The sequence below is a fragment of the Leopardus geoffroyi genome, chromosome D4 (assembly GCF_018350155.1).
Source record: "Leopardus geoffroyi isolate Oge1 chromosome D4, O.geoffroyi_Oge1_pat1.0, whole genome shotgun sequence".
NCBI lineage: Eukaryota > Metazoa > Chordata > Mammalia > Carnivora > Felidae > Leopardus > Leopardus geoffroyi.
In genome coordinates, this window is record NC_059342.1 from 18,252,461 (window position 1) to 18,280,176 (window position 27,716).

At 45.0% G+C, this 27,716-nt stretch overlaps 1 protein-coding gene across 9 annotated transcripts; it reads left to right on the forward strand.

Annotated features, from left to right (window-relative positions):
- GCNT1 (glucosaminyl (N-acetyl) transferase 1) lies at window positions 1-27,597 on the forward strand. 9 transcript variants are annotated; one of them, XM_045467868.1, is made up of 7 exons: window positions 11-499; window positions 682-799; window positions 11,280-11,451; window positions 20,392-20,509; window positions 23,090-23,159; window positions 23,545-23,660; window positions 25,776-27,597. In XM_045467868.1, exon 7 carries the CDS (start codon window positions 25,920-25,922, stop codon window positions 27,204-27,206), a length of 1,287 nt encoding a protein of 428 aa, XP_045323824.1. In that variant the 5' UTR covers window positions 11-499; window positions 682-799; window positions 11,280-11,451; window positions 20,392-20,509; window positions 23,090-23,159; window positions 23,545-23,660; window positions 25,776-25,919; the 3' UTR covers window positions 27,207-27,597. The 9 variants fall into 9 exon arrangements, with proteins under 9 accessions (XP_045323819.1, XP_045323824.1, XP_045323823.1 ...); XM_045467867.1 differs by lacking the exon at window positions 23,090-23,159; XM_045467865.1 differs by lacking the exon at window positions 23,090-23,159 and having other exon boundaries at window positions 20,420-20,509.
- The last annotated feature ends 119 nt before the right edge of the window (window positions 27,598-27,716 follow it).

The window sequence follows — 27,716 nt, forward strand, 5'->3', positions numbered from 1 at the left end:
CGGAGGGAGCGGACGCGCGGTGGGAGAGAGGCGGGCGCGTGTGCACGCGGGACGCCTTCCCTGCGCCTTACTCCTGGTCCGATCCGTGGAACCCGGGGAGAGGACTCCGGTGCCCGGTGTCACCTGGAAGCCACTTTTTCCTGCCTTCTTTCCCCCCTGATCCGGGTAGCGGGTAGGAGCTGAGAAATCGGAGTTGGCTGCAGCCGAGGGTAGGCAGAGAGCGAACAGTTAAGTCGCTGCCGTCCCTTGGGTGCCAGCAGCTCTAACTTGATTTAATGCTCCCCGTAGCCCTGCGAAGAGGCATCATTACCCCCCCGTTTTACTGATGAGGATGCCCACACCGGGATGAGAAATGACTCGCCCTGGGGCAAGCCACTGGAAAGGAGACGCCAGTGGGGGACTCGGAAGCCCCCACGCTTCTCCCTCTTCTCCTGCTGCCTCTCTGTCCATCGCGCGCGGATCTAGGAAACTCGCGCTGCTGGGTCTGTTAGGGAAACAGGTGATTCAGAAACACATTCTAGCCCCCCTCCTAGACATTTGGGGGGGGGGGAGTTGTTTCGTTTGGTTGGTTTGTGTTTTGTCACCTTTTTAGCACCCAGTTTCTGAATCCTTTCTTCCAATTTTTGGTTATTAGCTTTTTGAGGTGGAAGGATCCTCGCTCACAGCCTTTTCTCCTTGCAGCGCTTTCTTTCGATGCAGAACGAGCCCCAGGCACCCCAGCAGGCCGCACGCTTCTCTTTCGCGGTGGATGAGGTCGCCTGCAGATCCAGGCTGGGCCTTATGGGCTGCCCAGGCGGAGGTGAGTTTTGTAGTCACCTGGCAACCTCGGCGCCTTTTTCTTTCTATCTTTCTAGAGGGGAGAGAGTCTTCGTTTTACAAATAGTAAGACAAGAGGCCAACTTGGAAGGATATGCGGGGTTGGCAGAAAGCAGTGGTTCCTAGCGATGAGAACAGGCTACAGGATTGTGTGGCCTGAATTTGGTGAGCGGTAGCTGAGGCACCCAGTCGGGGACTGGTCCCCTGCTCTGGGCATTCTGTCCCCCTTTCAGAGCTGTTCTGAAAGGCAGATTTGTTTTGGAAGGGAGGGGGAGGGGCGAATGGGTTTTAGAGATCAGTGTAAATTACCTGCTAGGAGCCCAGGCAGTTCCAGACAGGCTCCCCTGCCGGGGAACATGGTAACAGATTTCACTTCTGGCAAAAAAGAAGAAACACTGAGCTCTATGGATATCTGCTCTTGCTTAATGGATCCCCCCCGTTCAGGATGGTAGTTTCGGGAAACTTGGGAGTTCTTAGAAAGGGCGAACTCTTCAATTTTAAAAGAACAATGTAATAAACTGTGTGTTTACTTTTACAAAGTTTTTATTGGTAAGTGGAAGGAGTTGAGTGTTCCATTTCATGGTGAGGGTTTGAAGGTTGCCTCCAGGTTGTTCTTCGGTGACTGGCTCTGGGAAGGACCTCCTTAGCCTGGGCCCCAAATCTGTAGTGGGTTTCATCCTTCTTTAATTATAATTCATCCTTGACTGATTATAATACTACTTCCAACCACAAGTTGCTTTTTTTTCCATTTGTAACTTCGTTGCTTAACACTAAGAAAAATGTTGTCCCTGAGAACTTTCCACTATGTACAAAATCACCTATGTGTAGGGACTGAACGATGATGATGGACGGGGGAGTTAAGGGGGCCTTGGTTAAGTCGGGGGTGACCTACAGTGGACCTGCTAAAAAAAAAATCTGTGTGGGTATTGACCGTTCCCTACCCGTAACCATGCAGGGATTCTGGCCCAGTGTGACCAAACCTTTCTGCCCACCCGTCAATAGCTGAAAAATCTTCATTAAAAAAAACAATTTTTTTTAATGTTTATTTATTTTTGAGAGACAGAGTGCAAGTGGGGAGGGCAGAGAGAAGGAGACACAGAATCCGAAGCTGCCTCAAGGCTCTGAGCTGTCAGCACAGAGCCCCAAGTGGGGCTCAAACCCACAAACTGTGAGATCATGACCCAAGCCAAAGTCGCCCAACCAAATGAGCCACCCAGGCGCCCCTTCATTTTTTTTTTTTTAATATTTAAATATTGGCTCTTTTTTATTTTTTATTTATTTTTTTTTAATTTTTTTTTTCAATGTTTATTTATTTTTGGGACAGAGACAGAGCATGAGCGGGGGAGGGGCAGAGAGAGAGGGAGACACAGAATCGGAAACAGGCTCCAGGCTCTGAGCCATCAGCTCAGAGCCCGACGCGGGGCTCGAACTCACCGACCGCGAGATCGTGACCTGGCTGAAGTCGGACGCTTAACCGACTGCGCCACCCAGGCGCCCCAGTTGGCTCTTTTTTAAAACCCAAGAAATCAAGTCAAATTTGGTTCATGCATCATTCATTGTTAGATCTTAGAAACTGCTCTACCTGGTGATTGCGTTCTCCGGTGAATGAAAAATTCTGACCTATGATGGGATTGTGCATTTGCTGCGGAGTGAGGTGGTGCGAAACAGATGAATACTGTTGAAAAGGATTTCTTCTGATTCTGTGTCTGTTTTCTATGAAGTATGGGGGTACTTCAGCTGCACTGAGTTAAGGAGTCTTTTATGGGCCAACCAAGGAATTGTGTCACTATTTGTAAGAGTCATTCTAATGAAAATTTATTCATGGTTCTAGTTTAGAATGTCAAATGCCTAACTCCCTGGCTTATAAGAGGAGTTCCCAAATGACTGTTCATATAAATCATGTGTGTTTCTCTTGGGGGCCTATCTGTATTCTTTTTTTTTTTTTTTTTAATGTTTATTTATTTTTGAGAGAGAGAGAGACAGGATGGGGAGGGGGGGGGGAGGCTGGGGAAGAAGGGGCCAGAGAGAGAGGGAGACACAGAATCCGAAGCAGGCTCCAGGCTCTGAGCTGTCAGCACAGAGCCCGAGGTGGGGCTTGAACTCATGGACCGGACCGTGAGATCGTGACCTGAGCCGAAGTCGGAAGCGCAACCGACTAAGCCACCCAGGTGCCCCGCTTATCTGTATTCTTAACCACATTGGCTTTGGATGCCTGGCTTAGGGTTGTCGTGCTTCCTTGCTGCCCATCTGTGGCAAATGCTATGGCTGTTTAGAACAGTGTTTCTCAAATTTGACATTTTTTGGCCAGTTAAGCTTTTGTTGTGGAGATTGTACTGTGCATTGTGAGATGTGCACCAGCCCCCCTGGTACCACCCTCTGGATGCCAACAGGCTCCTCCCTACAGTTACCACAATCGGAACGACTCCAGAGGTTGCCACATGTCCCCTGGAGGACAGAGTTGCCTGGTTGAGGAAAAGAATGAGCCAGTTTTGGAAGTGCTGTAGCACTTAGGAACTACGCTATAAATACAATTAACTTTTAAGCTTCTAGTGACTAGAGAAGCTATGTGTAATGTGTAAACAAACATCTGCATTTTAAAATATTCTTATAATAAGAGTGACTAAACTGGTGTTCTTGGTGAACAGCCACACATGTCCTGCCAGGATTTGTCTCCAAGGAAGGCTTAAGTGCAGTTGTTAAGTCTCTAAAGTTTAAACTCGTGAGTTCCACACCATCAGCACGGGGCTCTAACTGAATCGAGGGGCTCTAACTTAAGGAACCATGAGATGGGACCTGAGCCGAAATCAAGAGTTGGAGGCTTAACCAACTGGGCCACCCAGGCGCCCCATGTCTTTTAATTTTTTTAAGGTGATAAGATGTCAATGAACCACACTTGTTGATTTGAAAATTGACCCAATCCCTAATAGAACTCCAAGAAAAAATTCTACGCAAGAATTTTAATAACGAGACTTACTGTAGATCATGTTCAGAGGAGAATTTAGTTTTAGGAAACATTAAAAGCTTTTAGCTAACAGCAATAACAAAGACAACCATATATTTCTGTAGTCTGAGAATTTTTTTTTTTCCCTTGTGTTTATTTTTGAGAGACAGAGCATGAGCGGAGGAGGGGCAGAGAGAGAGGGAGAGAGCGGAATAGGGTGGTGAAACCATTTATGGTGTTCGAGAACCCCGGAGGGGAGCAGGTTGGCATGAGGCTGGGAGGGAAGGGAGTTCCATTCAGACAGGTTTTGCTTGTGAGACATCCCACTGGGGACAAGGAATTGGCGTCTGGAACTCATGAAAGAGATGGAACCTGGTGGTCCCATCAGTTGAGCGTCCAACTCTTGATTTCAGCTCAGGCCGTGATCCCAGGGTCATACATGTTGGCAGCTGTTGCATGTAAATAATCACTGTATATAAGAAAGATCATTTGAGGAGGGGTATGGGATGACAAGAGGAGGCACTGACCTGGAGAGAAAAACCAAAACAGACAGAGGACAGGGAGGAAATAGGGGGACTGTGGGTGTTCTTTTCTTTTCTTTCTTTCTTTCTTTCTTTCTTTCTTTCTTTCTTTCTTTCTTTCTTCTTTCTCTTTCTTTCTTTCTTTCTTTCTTTCTTTCTTTCTTTCTTTCTTTCCTTCCCTCCCTCCCCTCCCTCACTCCCTCCCTCCCTTCTTTTCTCCTTCCTTCCTTCCTTCCTTCCTTCCTTCCTTCCTTCCTTCCATTTTCCACTAGTGATTGGAGAGACTCAAACAAGTTCTGAGGTTGCTGGCAAGTTCCTGATGGAGAGGGAGAGGCCAAAGATGTGGGAGTGAGAAATACTTGAAGAATGAGCGGGCCAGGTTTCAGAGAAGGCAAAAAGCTCTTCGATTCCATTACACAGGTTGGGGGATTGGTCTTTGATGGAAGGAGGGAGGGAGGGGTTGGATAAGGGGCCTCAGATTTGAGCTCTCTGAAGGAGGAGGCAAAACCTGCTGAGTAGGGAGTGTTTGTGTGTGAAGCCAGATATTCCGTCAGCCAGTATTTATCAAGAATTTTCCAGTGCCCCACATTGTGGTAGGGTCCTTGGACAGTATTGTAAATAATGTTGATTGCCACTGTGCTTAGCCCTGACAGAATAAGAAATACGTGTTTGGTCTTTGTCCTTGGTTCCTGACCGAGCTCTGAAGCCCTTGGAATTTCCTGAGAGATTGGGAGGAGAGGAATGTCTTTTGTTATTCATAGAAGCTCTTTTCCATACCTGAGTTTATGCTCCTGAGGTAGCTTAGGCGTGGGGGCACCTAGGTGGCCTTTGAGGTAGTTTAGTTTTGGGGGCTCCTAGGTGGCCTCAGGATGGGGCTGGTCGCCAGCCAGAACAAGTAATTAGAGAGCTGAAGCTTTTAGCCCCAACCACTGTCCTTTGGGAAGACAGGAGGGGCATGCCTAGATACTGGGCTATGAAAACTCTGGATCCACCCAATTTGGAGAACTTCTGGGTTGATGAACACCTCGAGATGGCGGGAGGAAAGGGAGTCCACCAGCAACCCTCCAAGGTAATTGTGAAGTTTCACAGTGACAGGGAGAGTGACTGCTTTTCAAAAGAACTGTGGCTACAGACACCCATTCTGGAAACAGCTGCTGGGAAATGTTTTCACCGCTAACGTAAACAAGTTGCCAAGAAATACGGTAGATTTCGTGACTGACCAAAACTTTTTTTTTTTTTTTTTTAATTTCTTAAAAAATGTTTTATTTTTTTGAGAGAGCGTGAGCGGGGGAGGGGCAGAGAGAGAGACGGGGGGACAGAGGAGCCGAAGGGGCTCCGTGCTGACTGGCTGAGGGCAGCAAACCGGAAGCGGGGCTGGAACCCACAAGTCGTGAGGTCACGACCTGAGCCGAAGTCAGATGCTCAGCCCACTGAGCCACCCGGGCGCCCCTCAAATCTCTTAAAAAAAAACAACAAACCTTTAGAAACTTAGAAAAGGAATTGTCTGACAAAATCTTTCAAGTGAAGCCGATCCCTGGGTTTTGACCCATTTGTCAGATTTATAAAAATGTGATGACACCCAGTGGGGGGTCTGCGAGGACAGTTGATGTGAGAACTACCAGCTGAAATTCACCAAAAAACCCCCTTTGTATAATTGGTGGGTAGATTGAACACTAAGTATCAAGAATCAGGGAGCGGAGCTGTGAGTGTTCTACTGTGTTCCCCAGCCTATCCCTGTCACCCCAGACAGCCCTTATTTTTTTTTTTATTAAAAAAAATTTTTTTTCTTAACGTTTATTTATTTTTGAGACAGAGAGAGACAGAGCATGAACAGGGAGGGTCAGGGAGAGAGGGAGACACAGAATCCAAAGCAGGCTCCAGGCTCTGAGCTGTCAGCACAGAGCCCGACGCGGGGCTCGAACTCACGGACTGTGAGATCATGACCTGAGCCGAAGTCGGACGCTTCACCGACTGAGCCACCCAGGCGCCCCCCCAGACAGCCCTTACAATGTTAGAATACACAAGCTTGGAGCGTCCTCCAAAGTGCTCTATCACAACATCATTAACCAAGAGATTTTCAAAAATTAAACAGATTTAGTAATATATTGCTTTCACTACAAATATTAATAACAAGTCATCTTTTATGCCATAAGTGACTAAACGAATAGGCTTTAGTCTTCCTCTCCCCGTCTTTTTTGTTTTACAATGTGCAGAATTTATTAGCGCGGTAGGGTGGCAGGATTTTTTTTTTTACCTTAATACCTGGGATTTGTCGTCTTACCCCTTCGAGGATTGACGAGGCAGACACAAAATGAACAGCAGGCAGAGGTCTTTGGAGTATAGGATCAGAAAGCGAGAAGAGTATGAGCTCTCTTCACAGAGGGAGGGCGTTGGAAAGTGAGTGCCTGCGGCTATAGGGGAGGGTCCTTGTTTTATGAGGTTCTAGTCATCCCCCTCCCCTTCCTTCCCCTAGGTTCCTTCTCAGGTTTTACTCTTCATTGGCTTGACGCCTCTAGGGGTGGTCTTCGGCCCTAAGGTGAGGTTCCCGGTGGGTCACTGGTCTTCTGGTCTACTGATTTTGAGTCAGGTCTTTTGTCAAATTCCTGAAGGAAACCTGAAGGGGAGTAGGTGGGGTCTGTTACATTCTTAAGAGGAACCTTACCCCTGAGGGGGTTTGCTGTGGTCAGACATTCCCAGCCTTGTTCCAAAATGTGTGTTCTTCCCTACCTGGGGACTTGAGGTCCTGATCTTTTCCTTCTCTGCCTATTTTATTCTGTCGTTTCCTATCATAGTAGTACACGAAATTTTTTCAGAAATATACATATATCGATAGGACTTTACTCAAAGGTTTTACTCTTAGTGTTGGTGCGAAAAAATTTACAAGCCTATCACTGACGGTGGAGTCAAAGTGGGGCTCACCCCACAGCAATTTGAGAAACCGATTTCCTTATAAGACTTCCTCTTCCCCATTACGTGCTCCTAGAATTCATTCATGGAGAACAAAATTGCCACTACAGCTCAAACTCTGAAAAGCAACGAATACAAAGTGTATGTGTTTCGCTTCTCTCGAAATGTGTACGTTCAACTTACTTTTAGATAATCCACTTTAAATGCTTTGAAAAAGAGAGAGAGAAGAAGAAGAAGAAAAGAAACTTCTGGAGTGTTGTGGCCAGTGCTATGCTCTAGGTAAATGCATTAAGTCATTTCAACATGGGCCATGTGGTTCTCGACTCAAGCCGTTTTGGGTCTTTTTGGTAAGCAGATTGGAGAGGGCTACACTCTCCTCTGCAGGTGAAGGTGAGGGTTCAAAACCAAGTCTTGAGTCCATTCTGCCCCGTCTGGGGACTCTGACCGCATCTCCCACAAAAGGCTCATTTGGGGTAGCAGCAGGATTCAGCTGATCACCGGGTTGCAATCAAGTAGTCATGAGTTTTCTGAAATCAGTGGTGGGACCCAGGAATGCGCCCAAGGCACTGTCCTGGGCTAATCGACTTGCTGGGCTTGATTGTCCTTTTGATATGCGTGCAGAACGCACCTCTGGGATGCCCCTATTCCATCCACAGAGTTGGAACACCCCATCTCATCTTTGCTTACTCTTTTCTCTTGTCAATCTCGTTAAAAGTCATTAAGTTCATCCAGGAAGCTTCATTTCTAACACCATTGCTAATGAACAAAACACTTGGTTTACAACAAAAATTCCGGAAGTAGTAGCTGCTAGTGGAGTATGGCCATCCCAGGAGTGAGTCCCTTGTAACCTCCCCAGCCCCAGGGGGCACCCTCAGAGCTATTGTTTCTAGCCCGGCTGGCTAGCTGTTCTGGAAAGTTCCTTTCAGCACTATAATGGATGCATTGTTCCCAAAATAGGTTTTTTGTTTTTGTTTTTGTTTTTGTTTTTGCAACTTATGACATTTATTTATTTTTATTTTATTTTCTATTTATAAAAATTTACATCCAAATTAGCATATAGTGCAACAATGATTTCAGGAGTAGATTCCTTAGTGCCCCTTACCCATTTAGCCCATCCCCGCCTCCCACAACTCCTCCAGTAACCCTGTTTGTTCTCCATATTTACTAGTCTCTTCTGTTTTGTCCCCCTCCCTGTTTGTTTATTTTTGTTTCCCTTCCCTTCTGTTCATCTGTTTTGTCTCTTAAAGTCCTCATATGAGTGAAGTCATATGATTTTTGTCTTTCTCTGACTACTTTCCCTTAGCATAATACCCTCCAGTTCCATCCACGTAGATGCAAATGGCAAGATTTCATTCTTTTTGACTGCCGAGTAATACTCCATTGTGTGTGTGTGTGTGTGTGTGTGTGTGTGTGTGTGTGTGTATATATATGCCACATCTTCTTTATCCATTCTTCCATCGATGGACATTTGGGCTCTTTCCATACTTTGGCTATTGTCAATAGTGCTTCTATACACATGGGGGTGCATGTGTCCCTTCGAAACAGCACACCTGTATCCCGTGGATAAATGCCTAGTAGTGCAATTGCTGGGTCGTAGGGTAGTTCTGTTTTTAGGTTTTTGAGGAACCTCCATACTGTTTTCCAGGGTGGCTGCACCAGCTTGCATTGCCAGTTCCCAAAATAGTTTTTAACTATATTGACCCAACCTATAATTTCCCCCAGAAGGCTCAACCGATAACCTTTGTGTGAATTCCTTGAGATCAGGGAGAAACATTTTTTATGATTGTGTTTTTCCCCCAGAACCTAGGATTCCGTTTTGTGTAATAGCTGCCTGGGTGTGGAATTAAATTGAGCGCATTCGGGTTAGTAAACCTGAAATACAGTTTCTGATTTTGGAGGTCTGAAAAAAGTTACCTGTAAGAATAAACTAAAGATTTGAACGTTGTCCAGAGAAGAGAAAATATAAGTAATAATAATAATGAACAAATTGCTAATGTTTATTAAGGGCCCATCTGTCAAATATAAGTTTTTGACTTATATTTTTCTTTATGAAAACTCTCTAAGGTACACATGACCCTAATTCAATCAAATGGCCGAAAACTACTATTCTTCTCCTTCTTTTTTTTAAATGTTTATTTATTTTTAAGAGAGATGGAGAGAGGGGGACAGATCTGAAGCAGGCTCTGTGCTGACAGCAGTGAGCCCGATGCGGGGCTCAAACTCCCAAACACGATCATGAGATCGTGGCCTGAGCCAAAGTCAGCCGCCTAACCGACTGAGCCACCCAGGTGCCTCTGCTCTTGTTGTTCTCATTTGTTATTATTTTTACAAGAGAAGAAGCCGAAGCCTGGAGAATTTAAGAGCTTACAGGAGTCTGAGTTAGTGGGTGATGACACCCAGTTTTCGAGCTGAGCAGTCTGGCTTCAGAGCTGAAATCATTGCTACTAAACTGTCCTTCTTCTCCCATGTAAACATACTCGAGAAAATATTGAGCCCCTGGTAATCAAAGAAATACAAGATGAAACTCAGTGATGTAGCATTTTACAGCTGGGATATTGACAAAAATAATTACACAGTGGATGAATATGTGGTACATAGTTAAGATAATTACATAGTAAATGTAGAGAAAATGGTGCTCAGATATTATGAGTGGCAGTATAAGTGACTATAGTCCGTTTGGAAGGCAGTCAAGAGCCACAGAAACTTGGAAGTTTTGATCCAAGCATCCTATTCCTAGAAATCCTTTATAAAGCCAAGAGAAAACACTATGTGTATCTTCAAAAGAGTTCGTAGTTCATGTTCGTAACAATATAATTTGGAAATACCCTTAGTATCCAACCACAAGACACCTACTAATTGTGGCAAAAACAATAAAGACTCTCTGGTGTCCATTAAAAAAAAAAAAAATGAAAAACAAAACAAAACAAAACCAGAATAGGAAATTGAATCCCAGATGCTATGACATCTACTCACAAATATAAGTCAGTAGTGTCCCTGGACAGGCATCAGAAGGGAATGCGAAAACGATGTGTAACCGGCCTGGAACTCTAAGTAGCTTTTCGTTTGTTTGGAAAGTGTCTTTACTGTAATGCTTTGCGAGCCTGTTTAACCGGAGCTTATGTTGGAGGATTTGGGCCATTTAATCTCAGTTTGCAATTTTGAGTGCAAATTAAAGACTTAAACATTTCAAAGGTGCTTGAAAAAAATACCCCTTCCCCCAAACAAAAAGAGGACCACTGAATCTTTTTGGGTGTGTGCTTCTCAAATTTGCCCAGTGACCACTGACAATATATTTGGAGCCTTGTTTTTTAATGGGTTTATTCTGTACAGACTGGAATGCAGCTTATCTGGATGCTGTTTCATCTCAAAAACCTTTTTTTCATGTTATTACGTAGAGAATTCCCTCATTCTTGGCTTTGGCAATACCTTCGAATTCAAGAAAGATACCTAAATGTAATCTGGATACAATGAAAATGTTGGATAAAGTTTGCCACTCAAATTTATGCACCTGCTTTGAGGGAAAGGTCAGATCACTTATCACATTGGGTATCTGAGGTTGAAGAGGTTGCTCTGCTGTACCTTAGGGCTGAAGCCTTCAGAAGAAGAGTTTGTCTTACTGACACCCGCAGGAACATTTGGAAGGTTCTGGGGCTCCTTGGAAGGTAGGAGGTAGGGCAAGGTATGGTTCGAAGCAGTTAAAACAACTGGACCCAGGGTTGTTCTTGGCCGGAAAGTGAGACTGCTCTGTTCCCTCTGCCTTTGGGGAGTCAGCCCTGCTGGTAAACTGGAGCCAATGACCTTAGTCAAGGCAGCCTAAAGCCTCAGTTTCCTTGACTGTGGAAGTGAGAGGGAAAGTAGCTAGTCCCAGGGTTGGGTAACTCTTCTCTTGAACAATCTCCCTAATCCCAAAATAACTTCCAGGGTAAAAGTGCCATCAATTTTAAAATCTCCTTTTTAAGGAAATGAAACCACTGCTGTAGCGAACACATAGTTCATCAAGTGCCTGTCAATTTCAGACGCTGTTAATAACATAAAAAAGAAAGGGAGTCCTCGGACTTGTGCACGTACAACCTGATTGGTACTTTGTCTTGCAGCGGGACTTCCCGGTCATCGTCATCCTCCGCTCCCCACGCTCAGCCTGGCCCGAGCTCGGCTTCCCCAGCCCCTGTCCACCGCCCACCTGCTGAGGAGCAGCAGAGTGCTGTGTCACTCAGGAGCTGGGGACCCCTGACGCAACCCAGCCGCCCTCGTGCGCTGTGCAGAAAGGTAAGGTCAGTGCCGAAGATCGGATGAGCACCACGCGGTAGGAGGCCAGTTCTTTGGGGTTTCTTTATAGAGACTCCATCTGTCAGACCACACACAGGGGGCTTCAAATTCACGGTACGCTCCCCAACGCACCGTAACTGGGAGCATTTAGATACTGTACTCTGGTTTTCTTATCTGGAAAAGACTATGAGCTTGAAGGTACATTTAACAAAAGTATCCAAGGCATTCATTGCTGTACCTTTCGTTGAGGGAAAGAGGGGATTTTCCTTTCTTTTTTTTTTCTTCCTTCCTTCCTTTCTTCCTCCCTTCCATCCTTCCCTTCCCTCCCTTTCTCCTCTTTCTTTCTTTCTTTCTTTCTTTCTTTCTTTCTTTCTGTTTCTCCCTCTCTCTCCCTCTTTCTTTTCTTTTCTTTCTTTCTTTCTTTCTTTTTCTTTCTTTCTTTCTTTCTTTCTTCTTTCTTCTTTCCTTCCTTCCTCCCTTCCTTCCTTCCTTCCTTCCCAGGGAACTTCCTTTCTTCCCTCCCTCCTTCCTTCCCAGGGAACAGCATGAATAGAGGGGGTGGGCTAGGAGTCTGAGACTAGCCCAGTTACCAGTAGCTCACTGACGATGCGCATGGACCAGTTGCAGAGACCAGGTTATGTGGAATTTCATGCTAAAATGGGAGATGATGGTGATGACACCTCTTCTGTTTGTGGAGAAGCTACCACATACTAGTCCCTGTATGAAGTGCTTTGTAGGGTTTTCTAAACACCACCAACCCCATGAGGAGGGCATTATGACCTCGATTTTTCAGATGAGGAAGCTAATAACACTTGGAGAGATTAGGCAGCTTGCTGAAATCATGCATTAAGGCATGACATAGTTGCGGGGCACCTGGGTGGCTCAGTCGGTTGAGGGACCAGCTTCGGCTCAGGTCATGATCTCATGGTTTGTGAGTTCGAGCCCCGCATCGGGCTTTCTGCTGTGAGCACCGAACCCTCTTTGGATCCTCTGTCCGCCTCTCTCTCTGCCCCTCCCCTGCTCACGCTCTCTCTCTCTCTCTCTCAAAAATAAATATTCAAAAAAGAAAAAGGACATGACATAGTTGTGATTTATAGTCCCTCCTGTTTGAGTTCACACTGCTGTTTTTCTCTGTGGCTGACTCTGTGAGCGAGTGACATTCGATTTCAAAGAAGGGACGATCAACTGTAATTTGGGAACAGGACCACATGCTAGAGGTTGAGCTGGACTTTAACATGTTGAAAAGAGCACTTCTCATTTCTGCCAAAGATTAACTTGATATTTTTCTGTATGATAGAGAATATCTACCCTGACAATTGTGATTAGCAGGCCAAAAATCCAGACATATGTTATGACCTGGAATTTTAGGACTTCCTTTAAAAACAAAAAGGAATCTAGTATTTTGGAATTAGAACTTCTGGTCCTGGGAAGTGTTTAAAGCCTGGAATATTTGAAATCGGGATTGTTCAGAAAACCCTTGACACACGGGCTGTGTGACGAGCAGGTGGGATGGAAACCAGGGCCAGTGTTAAGATGTCTCTGCTAGAGAATTGTTCTTTTTTTTTTTTTTTTTTTAATTTTTTTTTTTTCAACGTTTATTTATTTTTGGGACAGAGAGAGACAGAGCATGAACGGGGGAGGGGCAGAGAGAGAGGGAGACACAGAATCGGAAACAGGCTCCAGGCTCTGAGCCATCAGCCCAGAGCCTGACGCAGGGCTCGAACTCCCGGACCGCGAGATCGTGACCTGGCTGAAGTCGGACGCTTAACCGACTGCGCCACCCAGGCGCCCCTGCTAGAGAATTGTTCTTGATGTGTGGCCCGGCCAGCCATGTGCTGTCTGCGCCCTCGTTTTCTCATCATCCAAATTACGAGCAGACAAAATGAACTTGAAAGTGCCTTTCAAATCCAAAGTTTCGTTTCCATAACACCGTGGTGGTCTATTCAATATTCTAAACCACCTAGGATTAGATTTAAAAAAATGAAAGAAAAAAGTTTACTACTTTTCAGTCTGGAAGTTTGAAGTGAATAATAAGATCTCTCATGCTTGATTTTGGCCTGCAGTGGTAATGAGGTAAAGATTCCTTTTTTACAAATGTGTGTGTGCACGCACGCGCATAAGTAGATATATTTCATTTAAGTCTGTCGAGGTCTGCCTCCACAAATGGAACTCTGCCGCCTTAGTGGACCTGTCTGTCCCATTTCAAAGTTAGTTTAGCCCTAAGTCCTGCATTCAGGAAAGTGGGATAACACTAAAGATGTGTAGGCAGTCTTTGAGAGGGGGGCGGACAGATGATCATTGTTCTTTACCTTCAAATTTTCATGACACTAACCTACAAAGGTTTTTTGTGTTCACACAACCTGGGTTCACTCCTCCCAGTGCTCTGCTAACATATGTTCCTTCATGCTGTGTCTTCTCTTAATTTAAAAAGCCTCTTTTGGGGCGCCTGGGTGGCTCAGTCGGTTAAGTGTCCAACTTGGCTCAGGTCATGACGTCACGGGTCTTGAGTTCGAGCCCCACATCGGGCTGTGGGCTCGACTCCTCTGTCTGCCTCTCTTTCTGTCCCTCTCCTGCTCGTGTGCTCTTTCTCTCTGTCTCTAAAAAATAAATGAGCATGAAAAAAAATCTATTCATTGTTGTGGTTTACCACATTGAGAAACACACTTCTTGTAATAGATTTTGGAAAGAGGTCTTCAGGGCCACGGAACATGAGGGGCAAGCAGCTATTATCTCTCACTTTCCTTTTCGTTTTATTTTTTTTTTTTTTCAACGTTTATTTATTTTTGGGACAGAGAGAGACAGAGCATGAACGGGGGAGGGGCAGAGAGAGAGGGAGACACAGAATCAGAAACAGGCTCCAGGCTCTGAGCCATCAGCCCAAAGCCTGACGCGGGGCTCGAACTCACGGACCGCGAGATCGTGACCTGGCTGAAGTCGGATGCTTAACCGACTGCGCCACCCAGGCGCCCCTCCTTTTCGTTTTAAAACTGGGTTTGCCATACATCACAGTCTCTTCCTTTGCTTCAGGCTTTCAGATGTGTTCTCTCTCCTTTTTCCTACTGTCTGAATCCTACTCATCTTCCAAGATTCAGGTCAGCTGTATTCGAGGAAGCCTTCTGGATCCTTTCTTTCCTTTTTTTTTTTTTTTTTTTTTAAAGTTTATTTATTTTCAGAGAGAGAGAATGAGCAGGGGAGAGGCAGAGAGAGAGGGAGAGAGAAAATCCCAAGCAGGCTCTGTCAGCACAGAGCCCAAAGTGGGGCTTGAACTTGCGAAGTGAGATCATGACTTGATCCGGGGCTTGAACTCGCGAACTGAGATCGTGACCTGATCCGGAACCAAGAGGCAGACCCTTAACTGACTGAGCCACCCAGGTGCATCTCCTTTCTTTCCCTCTTGGTGGATTTACAGCTTTCAGTTCTGCAGCAGAGACCTGGGTGCCGTGCATCTGGCCAGCCGAGGCCGCTAGGCAGAAATGGTAGGTTTCAGTTCCTCTTTCTGGCATCAGCTACTTAAGGGCTTGGTTGTGCCTCCAGGGGAAGAAGCAATAGGGAGAAGAGTGAATGCTATTTCCAGCAATGAATGAAGTTCACTGAAGTTCATAGCTTCGTCCCACAATAGTATAGTGGATAAATGAAAAAAAATCTATAGACCTTTTCTTGCCATTAATTCAGGTGTAGAGAACCCTTTCTTTACCTCTTCCTTCCTTCCCTTCTTTCTCTCATACAGGTGATCACACAGATGAAACCTATGTATAATTTCATCTAAAATCAGCAACAGGTCATTGAGAAACTTTCATTAGTTATGCTATATAATTTAATTTTTTTTAATGTTTATTTATTTTCTTGAGAGAGAGAGAGAGACAGAGCACGAGCAGGGGTGAGGCAGAAAGAGAGAGGGAGACACAGACTCTGAGGCAGGCTCCAGGCACTGAGCTGTCAGCACAGAGCCCGACATGGGGCTCGAACTCGCAAACTGTGAGATCGTGACCTGAGCCGAAGTCGGATGCTTAACCCACTGAGTCACCCAGGCACCCCCTGAGGTGTCACCTTAGCACAAGCTCCTGAGACCCCAACAGTGTCTGCTCCTCCAGACTGGCCAGGAAAAGTTCTTGGGGTGCTCCAAGCTTAGGAGCATGATTAAAAACACCAAGCTCCACAGTTTCGGTCACCATCTCCCAGAGTTCGTTCCAGAGTTTTCTTGGGGTCCAGCCACAGAAACACAGGCAATAGGAAACCTACTATGAACAGCTCTGGACCCCATTTCCTGTGCCCTCTTTCCACACAAAATAAGATCTTACAACTAAAACACCAGATGGTGTGACTGAAGGAGAGGGCTGAACCCAGCGTCCCCCCCCCCCCCCCCCCCCACCGCAGGGCCAGGCACAGAATGTGGCACAGAGAATCACTCATTATGTCTGTTGAGCGAACAGAAGGCTCTTTCTCGGGAAGCCCTCTGACTTCTGAGTCGGTAAGCATCTGACTTCTGCACAGGTCATGATCTCACGGTTTTTGAGTTCAAGCCCCGCATTGGGCTCTCTGCTGTCAGCACAGAGCCCACTTCAGATCCTCTCTCTCCGCCCCCCTCTACCCCTCCCCTGCTCACTTGCATGCGCGCTCTCTCTCTCTCTTTCTCAAAATAAATAAATAAACTTAAAAAAAAAAAACGCTTAAAAATAAAATGTGACACCTCAGAAACCAGAGGTGACAGGCGAGGTTCCCTCCGATGAGGCTATGGACGCACAGGTGGAAGAACTCTACCCGGAATGGCAGGACATGGCCTTGGGGTCTTAGCTGCTTCCTGCCCCTTCCCTTGGCTGCTTCAGGGTGGCGCTTGGTCACCCTTGATTGAGTCGCCATCCTCTGAGATACTTGGACCGACACCTTTAGCATCGATCACGATAGTGGGTATTTTGTTCCCGTCACGGCAGCCTCTGGGTCACGCAACGACGGTCCTTGGGAGTTTGTGAAATGGAGCCCCAGAGGAGTCTCCAGTGGGACTAGAGGCCAACTGAACTGAGACCATCCTTCCTGCAGTGGAAAGACAATGGCTGTGGACCCTGCTTTGACCTTCTGGTCGTTTGTTTACGCACGTGTCATGCGCATGTGTATGTTTTTAAGGACAAAAAACCATTTCCACTACTCAAAATGGTACAGTAGGCAACAGGTAGAGAGAATTGTTCTCCTGTATAATAGTGTTGTTTGGACTGAAGCCAGAACTACCGTGGTGGAAATTGCCGAGAAGAAAGGAGTTTACCTTTTTGAAATCCTCCCTTTTCTTCCTTCCCGTTGACTCACCTGTCAGCTCTAACCTCACCCAAGGTTAACAGAGCTAGAGTGCAGGGCCCTTTTTATCTTGGCCCTTGTCTCGGAGTCTTGAAGGTAATGAGAGGCTCAAGAGAAAAATCCTGATCGTTCTTAGGGGTGTGTACATATGTATACACATATTCACATAAATCCGCTAAATCCTTCCACTTGGAGGTCTAAATAGGTTACGTCATAAATTTTTAACAAAACCTGTATTATTCCTTTCGCCCTCCCTCTTCCTGCTCTGCCTTTTCATTATTACCATTAATTATTTTAACAAGAGTTTAGGAAAATAGAGCCTGAGCCACAGGTAGCTCGTTTCTTTCTTTCTTTTTTTTTTTTTTTCCATTTTCTAGGTAGTGATACTTAGCTGAATTCACCGAAACTAGTAAGTGTGTGACTGGGATGAATGTCATCTTTTAGAGTTGGTTTCTTTAAAATACGGAGTCGTGCGCTAGTCATACTTAGCTGTTAGTTTTTACATTGTAAGGTCTTCTCCCGTTTCCGAACTTAATTGCAAACCGAAATCTACCTTTGATAATCAGTGGTTTCTGGACTTCCTTTACACATATCTCCCTACGTACTTACCCTTGCGAAAACAGCCCCCCACTTCTTCTGTCTCCTCATTACCATTGGGAGAGGTGATGGATGAGATTGAACAGGAGGGGTGGTAGATGAGATTATCGCTTGGAGCAACGACGTCACTTAGAGCCTCTCCCACGGGCAGGTATGTGATGCTGCGCAAAGCACACAACCCATTGCTTTCAATGACCATCTTTCCCGTTGCTCTGTGCTCCTGTTAAGGTTTCATTGGATCTCGATTGGACAGCTAGTGTGTACATTAAGACTGATGCCCGGCAGAGCTAAGCCACAGAGCACGCCGATTGCTTTCTTCATCATTGCGTGTCTCTGATTTCTTTGGAATCAATAATTACCACCCCAACCCTCCATCATTTGCTTTGTTTGCAAAGTACTTTGTTTACAAGTTCACTGCGCAAACTCTGCCTGTAGTTGAAATCGGTGTTCAATATGCTTCTTCCCTTCATGTATTCCAGCAGTTCCATCTAGAAGACATCTCTCCTGGGGCCTTGTGATCTGCCCCAGCCTGTTAGGGTTGTCTGTTGGCCTGGGACATGGCCTAGGATGTTCCTTTACTCTCATCCTGGGATATACCTTTTCTGATTCTTATACCTTCCCCTTTCTTAGTTTATACTTTAGGTTTTTTTTGTTGGTGTTGTTTAGTTTCTTAAAGTAAACTCTACCCCCAAAGTGGACTCGAACACACAACCTCGAGATTAAGAGTTGCACGCTCTACCCACTGAGCCAGCCAGGCACCCCTATACTTGTTTTGATGGCGCTTATCCTCCAGTAATTTCCTGAGATAAAGCGCATAAAGGTAAATGTTTTGCGAATTTCCGTGTCTTAAGATGTAAAATCTTTTATTTTACCTTTAATTGACTTAATAATTTATCTGGTTCAAAGAATTCTCATCTGGAATTGTTGCCTTCAGCATTGTTGAAGGTATTCCAAGGAGTTTTCAATCTGGCAACCATTCTTTGTTTGTGAGAAATAATCTTCAGCCATTTAATTAATTGCTTCCATGTTTTTTTTCTGTTTTGCCTTTCTGGAGGTCCTGTTATTCAGATAGTGGATCTCCTGGTCTGGTTCTTTCCCTAAATGACTATTTTTTTTTCCCCTCTTATTTCCCCACCAGTTGGTTTGCCTGTTTGCTTAACTCCCTGAGAGTTTTCTCACTTTATTTTCCAGCACCTTCTGTTGAGTTTTTCAGTTTTTCCTATCATGTCATTAATTTTTTTAAGAGCTCATTTTCATTTGCTAAGTGTTCTGTTTGTGTGGTTTCTGGTTTTTTCTAGTCCCTGCTGTGAAGCAGACCTCCCCAAAGTAATAACATAAACATTCCCATTTTTATTTTTTGCTTACACATTCTGTGGGTCAGGAATTCAGATAAGACTTGAGTGGCTAAGAGCTGATGTCATCCGGTGGCTTCTTCACTTACATGTCTGGCACCTGGGCTGGGATGAATGAAGGCTAGGTTCCTCTGGGACTGTTGACTTGGGTACCATGGACTCTCCATGTGGCTTTTTACAACAGTGAAGCTGGTTCTTCAGGGAAATTTCTGGAGAGCAGATTTTCCAAGACCACCAATTGGAAGCTGCATAGTTTTTTGTTTTTTGTTTTTCCAGTAGGCTCTACACCCAGCAGGGAGCCCAACTCTGGGCTCAGACTCACAACCCTAAGATCCAGACCTGAGCCGAGATCAAGAGTCAGATGCTCAACTCACTAAGCCACCCAGGTGCCCCAGAAGCAGCATGGTTTTACGTGACCCAGCCTTGGTGGCCATACAGTGTGACATCTGCCAAACTCTTCTGGTCAATGTAGTCATGAGGTTGACCAGATTCAAGGGGAAAGGAATTTGGACTGTTTCTTGATTGTAGAATACAAGGTCATACTGCAAAAGAGCATATGGGGTGGGAGTGTTGTTTTGTCTGTTTTCAGGCTATATAATCTGTTTTAATTACTGACTGGTTGAATGCAGTATTTTTTCCTATCTCTCTGAGGACATTATTATTATTATTTTTCTTCTCCGTATACACAATCTGTTTTTGAACATTTGGGGAAATTTCCAATGTAAGCAGCGTATTTAAGGCTTGGCCTGGTTGGATTCCCTAGTAAATAAACTCCTGCTTTGGCTTGGCTGTCAAAGTGCTGGGAACTGATAGCTGGAAATAGGGAAGGATATCTCAATACCTATTGTCTTTGCGTTCACTTAACCCCACTGTTTCCTGGTTGGAAACCCCGCTTTCCATTAGGCCTGGTGAGCCCCAGGCTGCAGAAATGAAATCTCGGGTCTTGGCCAGCTGTCAGGGTAGAGACCTAACTGTTCTTATTTTTTTATTTCGTATTTTTTTAAAGGTTATTTATTTATTTTGAGAAACAGCTCGTGTGCAAACGGGTGAGGGGCAGAAGGAGAGAGAGAACCTAAGCAGGCTCCCGCTGTCATTGCAGAGCCCAAGGTCGGGCTCGATCCCCAAAACTGAGATCATGATCTGAGCCAAAACGAAGAGCTGGGTGCTTAACTGACTGAACCACCCAGGCCCGCCAAGACCCAACTGCTGTTTTCTTCTTAAAGTTTATTTATTTACTTTGAGAGAGACAGAGCGTGAGCAGGGGAGGGGCAGAAGGAAGAGGAGAGAGAATCCCAAGCAGGCTGTGCGCTGTCAGCACAGAGCCCAGTGTAGAGCTCGAACTCACAACTGGTGAGATCATGAACCATAAGATCACGACCTGAGCCGAAACCAAAAGTTGGACGTTTGACCGACTGAGCCACCCAGGTGCCCCAAGACCCAGCTGCTTTCAAACAGCTGCCAGTCAAAACTATTTTGTTGTTGTTGTTGTTGTTGTTGTTGTTGTTGTTGTTTTTTAAGCACTCTCACCCCCCATTGGGATCTGCCACCATTTCTCTGACACTTTTGAACACCTGTAGCATAAATAGAGCTGATTCTTTCTTTCCCTACTGTCAGTCAGCCTGGGATTCTTGGGTCTGTTTAATCAGTTCCCTCTCGACTGTCTGCTTTTCCAATTTGACTTGCTGCTTCCTCTCTCACTCTCCCTGAGGTCATTGTTGTCTGTCCTCCTACTCCAGTGAGAACTTCACTGCACCCGAATCCTGACCAGTTGGAGTTGTTCATTTTCTTCTGTTGGAACGCTTCTAGAGACTGAACTGTTACCTCGGGTGCGTTTGACCTCTTTCTTCTTGTCCCCTTCCTTGACCAGCTCTCCTTAATTAGTATCAGCATTATAAAAGGTCAGAGTTTACTTTTGTTATTTATAGACCTTAATATTTTTGTGCTTCTTGGTTTTAATTTCAAAAAGGGACGTATTAAGATCTATTGCCGTTGGGTCCTGGCTTTCCTTCTTAACATGGTGGAATTATTTTCTTCTTCCATGTCTTCTTTTTTTTTTTTTTTTTTTTAACGTTTATTTATTTTTGAGACAGAGAGAGACAGAGCATGAACGGGGGAGGGTCAGAGAGGGAGACACAGAATCGGAAACAGGCTCCAGGCTCTGAGCAGTCAGCACAGAGCCTGACACGGGGCTCGAACTCACGGACCGAGAGATCGTGACCTGAGCCGAAGTCAGACGCTTAACCGACTGAGCCACCCAGGTGCCCCTTCTTCCATGTCTTCTTAACTTGTGTTTTTCTACTTAAAAACATTCATGGTCAGTCCACAAGGAAGTCTTCCCTTTCAGGAAAGTCATCCGTATTCAAGGGAGAGACTTTCTGTCTCTGCTAAGAGACTCTCTCATCCCTGCTAAAATGTTTGCCAGGTTCTTTAGTAGACTCTGGGTGAGGAAGCCTTGGTGTGTGTTTGGGTCACATAGCAAAATGGCAGATTAGGGGCACCTGGGTGGCTCAATCGGTTGAGCGTCCGACTTCAGCTTGGTCATGATCTCATGGTTTGTGAGTACGAGCCCCACTTCAGGTTCACTGCTGTCAGACTGTCCGTGCAGAGCCCGCCTTCGGATCCTCTGTCCCCCTCTCTGCGCCCCTCCCCGCCTTGTGCTCTCCCAAAAGAATAAGTATTTTTTTTTAAGTGGCAGATTAAATGTAAATGGACTAAGATCTCCAATCAGAGATCAGCAATATCGATTTTTAAAAAGTAATCCAACTATAGGATGTCTACAAGAGACATGGTTTAGATTTAGAGACACAATTAGGTTGAAGTAAAAGAATGCAAGTATACACCATGCAGACAAATACCCAAAAAGAGCTAGGGTAACTATACGAATATCTGACAAAATAGACTTTAAAACAAAAACTACTAGAGACAAAGAAGGACATTTCATAATTATGAAATGGATAGAAGGAAGAACGTCAACAAGAAAACTTGAACTATAATATAAACCAACTAGACTAATGGACATCTGTAGAACAATTCACCCAACATCGACAAAATACACAGTCTTCTCAAGAACACACAGAACATTGTCCAGCATAGGCCATTGTCTTAGACCATCAAACAAACCTAGGAACATGATCACTATGTTGAAAGGTGAGCCTATGTTTAGCTTTGTAAGAAACGACCAAACTGCCAAAACGATTGTACCATTTTGCATACTTGGAGCTCATTACACCTCTTGAGTGCGTAGATCAGTTTTTTTTAATCAAATTGGGGAAGTTTTCGGCATTATTTAAATATTTTTTTCTACCTCTCCCCTGTTTCCTGTCCCCCCCGCCCCCACCTTTTCTTCTGCAAGTTCTACTGTGCACCTGTTAATATGCTTAATAGTATCTCACAGGTCTATGAGGCTCTGTTCATTTTTCTCTCTCTCTTTTTTTTTTAAGATTTATTTTTTAGAGAGAGAGAGAGCATGAGCAGGGGAGGGATGGGGGGGCGGGAGGGGGGAGTGCAGAAACAGAGGATCCAAAGCAGGCTCTGCAATGAAAGCAAAATGTCCAATGCAGGGCTCGAACTCACTGTGAGATCGTGACCTGAACCAAAGTCGGGACACTTAACCCATTGAGCTACCCAGGGGCCCCCTCTGTTCATTTTTCTTGTACCTTTTTTCTTTTTGTTCTTCTTTTGTTTCTTTTTGTTCTCTCACTTGACCTCTGCTCAGTTCCACAGATTTTTTCTTCTGTCAGCTCACACCTGCTGTGGAGCCCTTCTGGACACTTCTTCAGTTCAGTCATTGTACTTTGGAATTCCACATTGCGGTTGGGTTTTTTCTTTATAATTTTTCTCTCTATTGCGATTCTCAGTTTGGTTAAATATCATTCTCATCCTTTCTTTTAGTTTTTTGGTTCTTTGAACATACTTCTAATAGCTGACCTAAAGTCTTGAAGTCCAATGCCCCAACTTTCTCAGGGACAGTTTTTAATTGACTGCTTTTTTCCTGTATCTGGGCCAGACTTGTGTGTTTCTTGCTGTGTCTTGTAATTTCTTGTTGTTGTTGCAAAGGGACATTTTATAATGTGTTAACTCCGGAAGTCAGACCTCTGTCCAGGGACCCTGCCCAAGGTTTGTCATTGTTGCCCTTTTGTTTACCGACTTTTCTAGGTTACTTTTCAAAAGTTTATTTTCTTTGTAGTGTGAGGCCACTTCAGTTTCTCTGTTCATTTAGCTTGGAGATCAGATCGTTTAGTGGTTGCATAGAGACTGCCTCAAATGTCTGAGCTGGGAAAGGGTAGGAACTGCTTAGTGGCATCAGTTTGTTTATATGACCTGATGTCTTAGCGGTTGCGATGCTTAAGTATTTTAGCAGGCTCCCCCCTCTCCCCCCCCCCCCCCATGTTTCTTGAATACAGGAGGTCTGGTGTCGGGTGGTGGTGGAGGAGATACTTGCAAGAAGATGAACTAAGCCGCTAACTCAATTATAAGGTTGTCTTTAATGGGCCAGTGAGCACAGATATCTTCCCTGGTGGGGGGGCGGGGGGGGGAGGGTAAAACATATTGGATTTTCCAATCATATTCGACCATTAAACTATTCCTTGGCACCCACTTTGGGATGTGCTACTAGAGGTTTTGTTTTTTTTTTTGGAAAAGCTTGACCCAAATTGCAAATATTTTCAAACTTGAGCCATACACAACAAGCATTAGGAAAACAAGGCTGGCGGGAAAGACATTTTAAAAGAGAAAAGTGAACCAGCCATAATTTGGAGAAACAAAAAGTGAATACGTAGGATTAGTTCACCAGCATGCTTATGTGTATGTACACTTACGTGTGTGTTACATCCCTTCACGTATTTCCCTTTCCGTGTCACAGATTTTTTAAAAAGCCTCGTGGGGCATAGCACCATCGCTAAATGCCTGGTACATTTAAGAAGCCTGACTGTGGGAGAGGCCCTCTACAAATGCTGTTACCTGGAATCTGAGAACTAAGTAAGCCAGACTTTCTTTAATTCTAAATGGCAAAAAAAAAAAAAAAAAAAAAAAAAATCTAAATACTTTTCATAACGTTATACTAATAACGGCCAGTTGTATATTTTTATTTCTGTTGTTAATATTCACAGTTTCTTTGCTAACTAAATATTTAAAAGTTCTAGTGTTAATCTAGTCTTTTAGTTAGAACTTTTAGTTCTAGTGCTAACTGGTCTTAAAAAACAATTTCAAGAAAACAAAAACCAGTTTCAGATCTCCAACTCTGGTATGGAGATGATCAATATTATTTGACTTTCTTTGTTAGAACAGTAGCACCTGGGGGCGCCTGGCTGGCTCAGGCAGTAAGTTCAAGTTCCACGATGGTTGTAGAGATTACTTAAAAAAAAAAACCTTAGGGGCACCTCCGTGGCTCAGTTCATTGAGCATCCAGCTCTTGATTTCGGCCCAGGTCGTGATCTCGCGGTTTGTAGGATCAAGCCCCGCGTCAGGCTCTGTGCGGACGGCGTGGAGCCTGCTTGGCATCCTCTCTCTCCCTCTCTCTGCCCACCCCCCACTCCGTGCTCGCTCTCTCTCTTTCTCTCCCTCAAAATAAGTAAGCTTTCAAAAATAAATAAGTAAAATAAAATCTTCAAAGAAAAAAAGAGCAGTAGCCCTTGTTAGTTATAGAAGCGATTGCCAAGTTATGAAATTGATTTTTGCAAACAAAACATACTTGGTAATCCTTGTAAACATAGTAAAAATGGGCCGGGTTCCTCGTTGGAATCTAGACAAAAGGCCTGTCATATGTTATCGTTTGTATACAACTGTTGTTTTTCACAAGCCTTAATCATTCTAACCTGTTAAAAGTGTTGTAGGAAAGGCATCCGTGTCCCTGGTTTGGACTGTGTGTGTCCTCTCTTCCTGTGGTCCCGTGGTATGGAACTAGGAGAGGTGTTCAAAACAGGCCCAAATCAGGCCTTTCTGGTTTAGTTTGAAAATTCAGTGGACTTGTTTCCCCCCCCACCGTGAGTCTTTAAAGGTCACGGCTATTTTTTTTTTTTTTTTTTTCAACGTTGATTTATTTTTGGGACAGAGAGAGACAGAGCATGAACGGGGGAGGGGCAGAGAGAGAGGGAGACACAGAATCGGAAACAGGCTCCAGGCTCTGAGCCATCAGCCCAGAGCCCGACGCGGGGCTCGAACTCACGGACCGCGAGATCGTGACCTGGCTGAAGTCGGACGCTTAACCGACTGCACCACCCAGGTGCCCCATGGTCACGGCTATTTTTGAACTTCTCCTTAAGAGCACCTCCAGTCCCAAACTGGTGAGGAGCAGAATGGAGCTGATCTCTTTACATATTTGGGGCCGGGGGTGCCACCCAATGGACATCAATGGGTGTGTCGGGAGGAACCCAGATTAGTAATGATTTCAAGGCAAAGGGTGCTAATAAAACTAAGAGGGGAGAGCAGGAACTCACCTCACCTACTGTGGAGAGTTAAAATAATTACAGCTTAGGTCTTCAACTCTGATTTGTACTTCAATATTCCTGAGAGGTAAAATGTTTATTATAGGACATTCTAGCACGTCTTTATACATAGATTTTTTTTTTAGATTTTATTTTTAAGCAATCTCTACACCCAACATGGGGCTCGAACTCAAAACCCCGAGATCAAGAGTTGCCTGCTCAGGGCGCCTGGCCGGCTCCGTCGGTTAGGCGCCCGACTCTTGATTTCCGCTCAGGTCATGATCTCGCGGTTAGTGGGTTCAAGCCCCGCATCCGGCTCCGCACTGCCCGTGCGGGGCCTGCTTGGGATTCTCTCCGTCTCTCTCTCTGGCCCTCCCTGCTCATGCTGTGTCTCTCTCTCTCTCTCTCAAAAATAACCAAACATTAAAAAAAAAAAAAAGTTGCATGCTCTACCAACTGAGCCAGCCAGGCACCCCCCCTTGAATTCTTTTTTTACTAATCTAGTATTAATATTACAGACGGTGTGTTTCTTCTGACACTGTCCTTTTCCCCTAATTAGCCAATTTGGTTCTATTTTAAATATCTGACCTAGCCAAGAGGATGGTTTTTAAACCTGAGAAGATGTCGGCAAAGACCACGTTTATATATATTCCTTCTGTTTTTCTTTTAGTGCCATTCTCCATTTCAAGATGCCTTTGCCGTTTTGACAGATGCAAACTGACCCCTCCCGAGGCCACGACAGAAGGGGAATCATGACTGTTTGAAGCCTGGAAGACTGCCCTCAATTAAGGAAAATCCTCGATCATTGTCTGAAATGCTGAGAAAGTTGTTGCGAAGGAGACTTTTCTCTTATCCCACTAAGTACTGCGTCTTGCTTCTTGTGTTTTCCCTAGTCACCTTCTCTGTTTTAAGAATTCATCAAAAGCCCGAATTTGTAAGTGTTGGGCATTTGGAGCTGGTTGGGGAGAATCCTAATAGTAATATTAATTGTACCAAAATTTTACAGGGGGATGTAGATGAAATCCAAAAGGTACAGCTTGAAATTCTAACGGTGAAATTTAGGCAGCGCCCTCGGTGGACAACCAGCGACTATATAAACATGACCAGAGATTGCAATTCTTTCGTCAAGAGGCGCAAATATATCGTAGAGCCCCTTAGTAAAGAAGAGGCGGAGTTTCCCATTGCGTATTCTATAGTGGTTCATCACAAAATCGAAATGCTTGACAGGCTCCTGAGGGCCATCTATATGCCTCAGAATCTCTACTGCATTCACGTGGACAGAAAATCAGAGGATTCCTTTTTGGCCGCGGTGATGGGCATCGCCTCCTGCTTCAGTAACGTCTTCGTGGCCAGTCAGCTGGAGAGCGTGGTGTATGCCTCTTGGAGTCGGGTTCAGGCCGACCTCAACTGCATGCAAGACCTCTACAGGATGAGTGCAGACTGGAGGTACTTGATAAATCTTTGCGGCATGGATTTCCCTATTAAAACCAATCTGGAGATTGTCCGGAAGCTCAAATCGTTAATGGGTGAAAACAACCTAGAGTCCGAGAGAATGCCATCCAATAAAAAAGAAAGGTGGAAAAAGCATTATACAGTTGTTAATGGAAAGCTGACCAACACGGGGACGGACAAAATGCACCCTCCTCTTGAAACGCCCCTGTTCTCAGGCAGTGCCTATTTTGTGGTCAGTAGGAAGTATGTGGGCTATGTGCTAGAGAATGAAAAGATCCAGAAGTTTATGGAGTGGGCCAAAGACACCTACAGTCCAGATGAGTATCTCTGGGCCACTATCCAGAGGATCCCCGAAGTCCCAGGCTCACTGTCCCTAAGCCAGAAGTATGACATGTCTGACATGCACGCGATCGCGAGGTTCGTCAAGTGGCAGTACTTTGAAGGTGATGTCTCCAAGGGGGCCCCCTACCCGCCCTGCAGCGGGGTCCACGTGCGTTCTGTGTGTGTCTTCGGAGCAGGTGACTTGAACTGGATGCTACGCAAGCACCACTTGTTTGCCAACAAGTTTGACACGGACATTGACCTCTTTGCCATCCAGTGTTTGGATGAGCATCTGCGGCATAAAGCCCTGGAGACACTGAAACGCTGACTCTTCATCGTAGGCAACTTGAGAAATAAAACCCATGCGTGAGACGAGACGCACCCCATCCGATTCTTCTGCCTTGTTCATACACATCGGAGAAACTCTAGGGGGCGCCCTTGGGGGTGGGGACTCCCAACTGTGCTATCCTCCAAGCTCTGTGGTTTCTCCCGAGCACAGTGGGCTAGAAAGTTTATAGCATCACATGTTGACCTAGAGTTAGCATGGGGCCAGGACGGGCGCTGAGTGGCCCGGGTGGCTGGGGAAGAGACGGTGCGAAAACCAGCCTGTTAAAAGAGCTCAGGGACTTAACAAAAGGATTTCGTCTGTGCCAAAATTACTTTGAGAGCTTTAAATACGACAGTTTTCTTGATCTGAATAAATTTGTAGCAACAACCAATTGTAAGGATATAATTTATCTTGCAGGATTCATTCGGTGACATAAGGAGTTTGACTTTAAGTGATCGTTGTAAATAACTTTGTTGTAACATTGTGCTGTGTGTGTATCAGTATGTGTCA

Bases quoted from the DNA above. Each gene is read 5' to 3' on its own strand.
- GCNT1 (XM_045467863.1), top strand. From the start codon at position 25,920: ATGCTGAGAAAGTTGTTGCGAAGGAGACTTTTCTCTTATCCCACTAAG.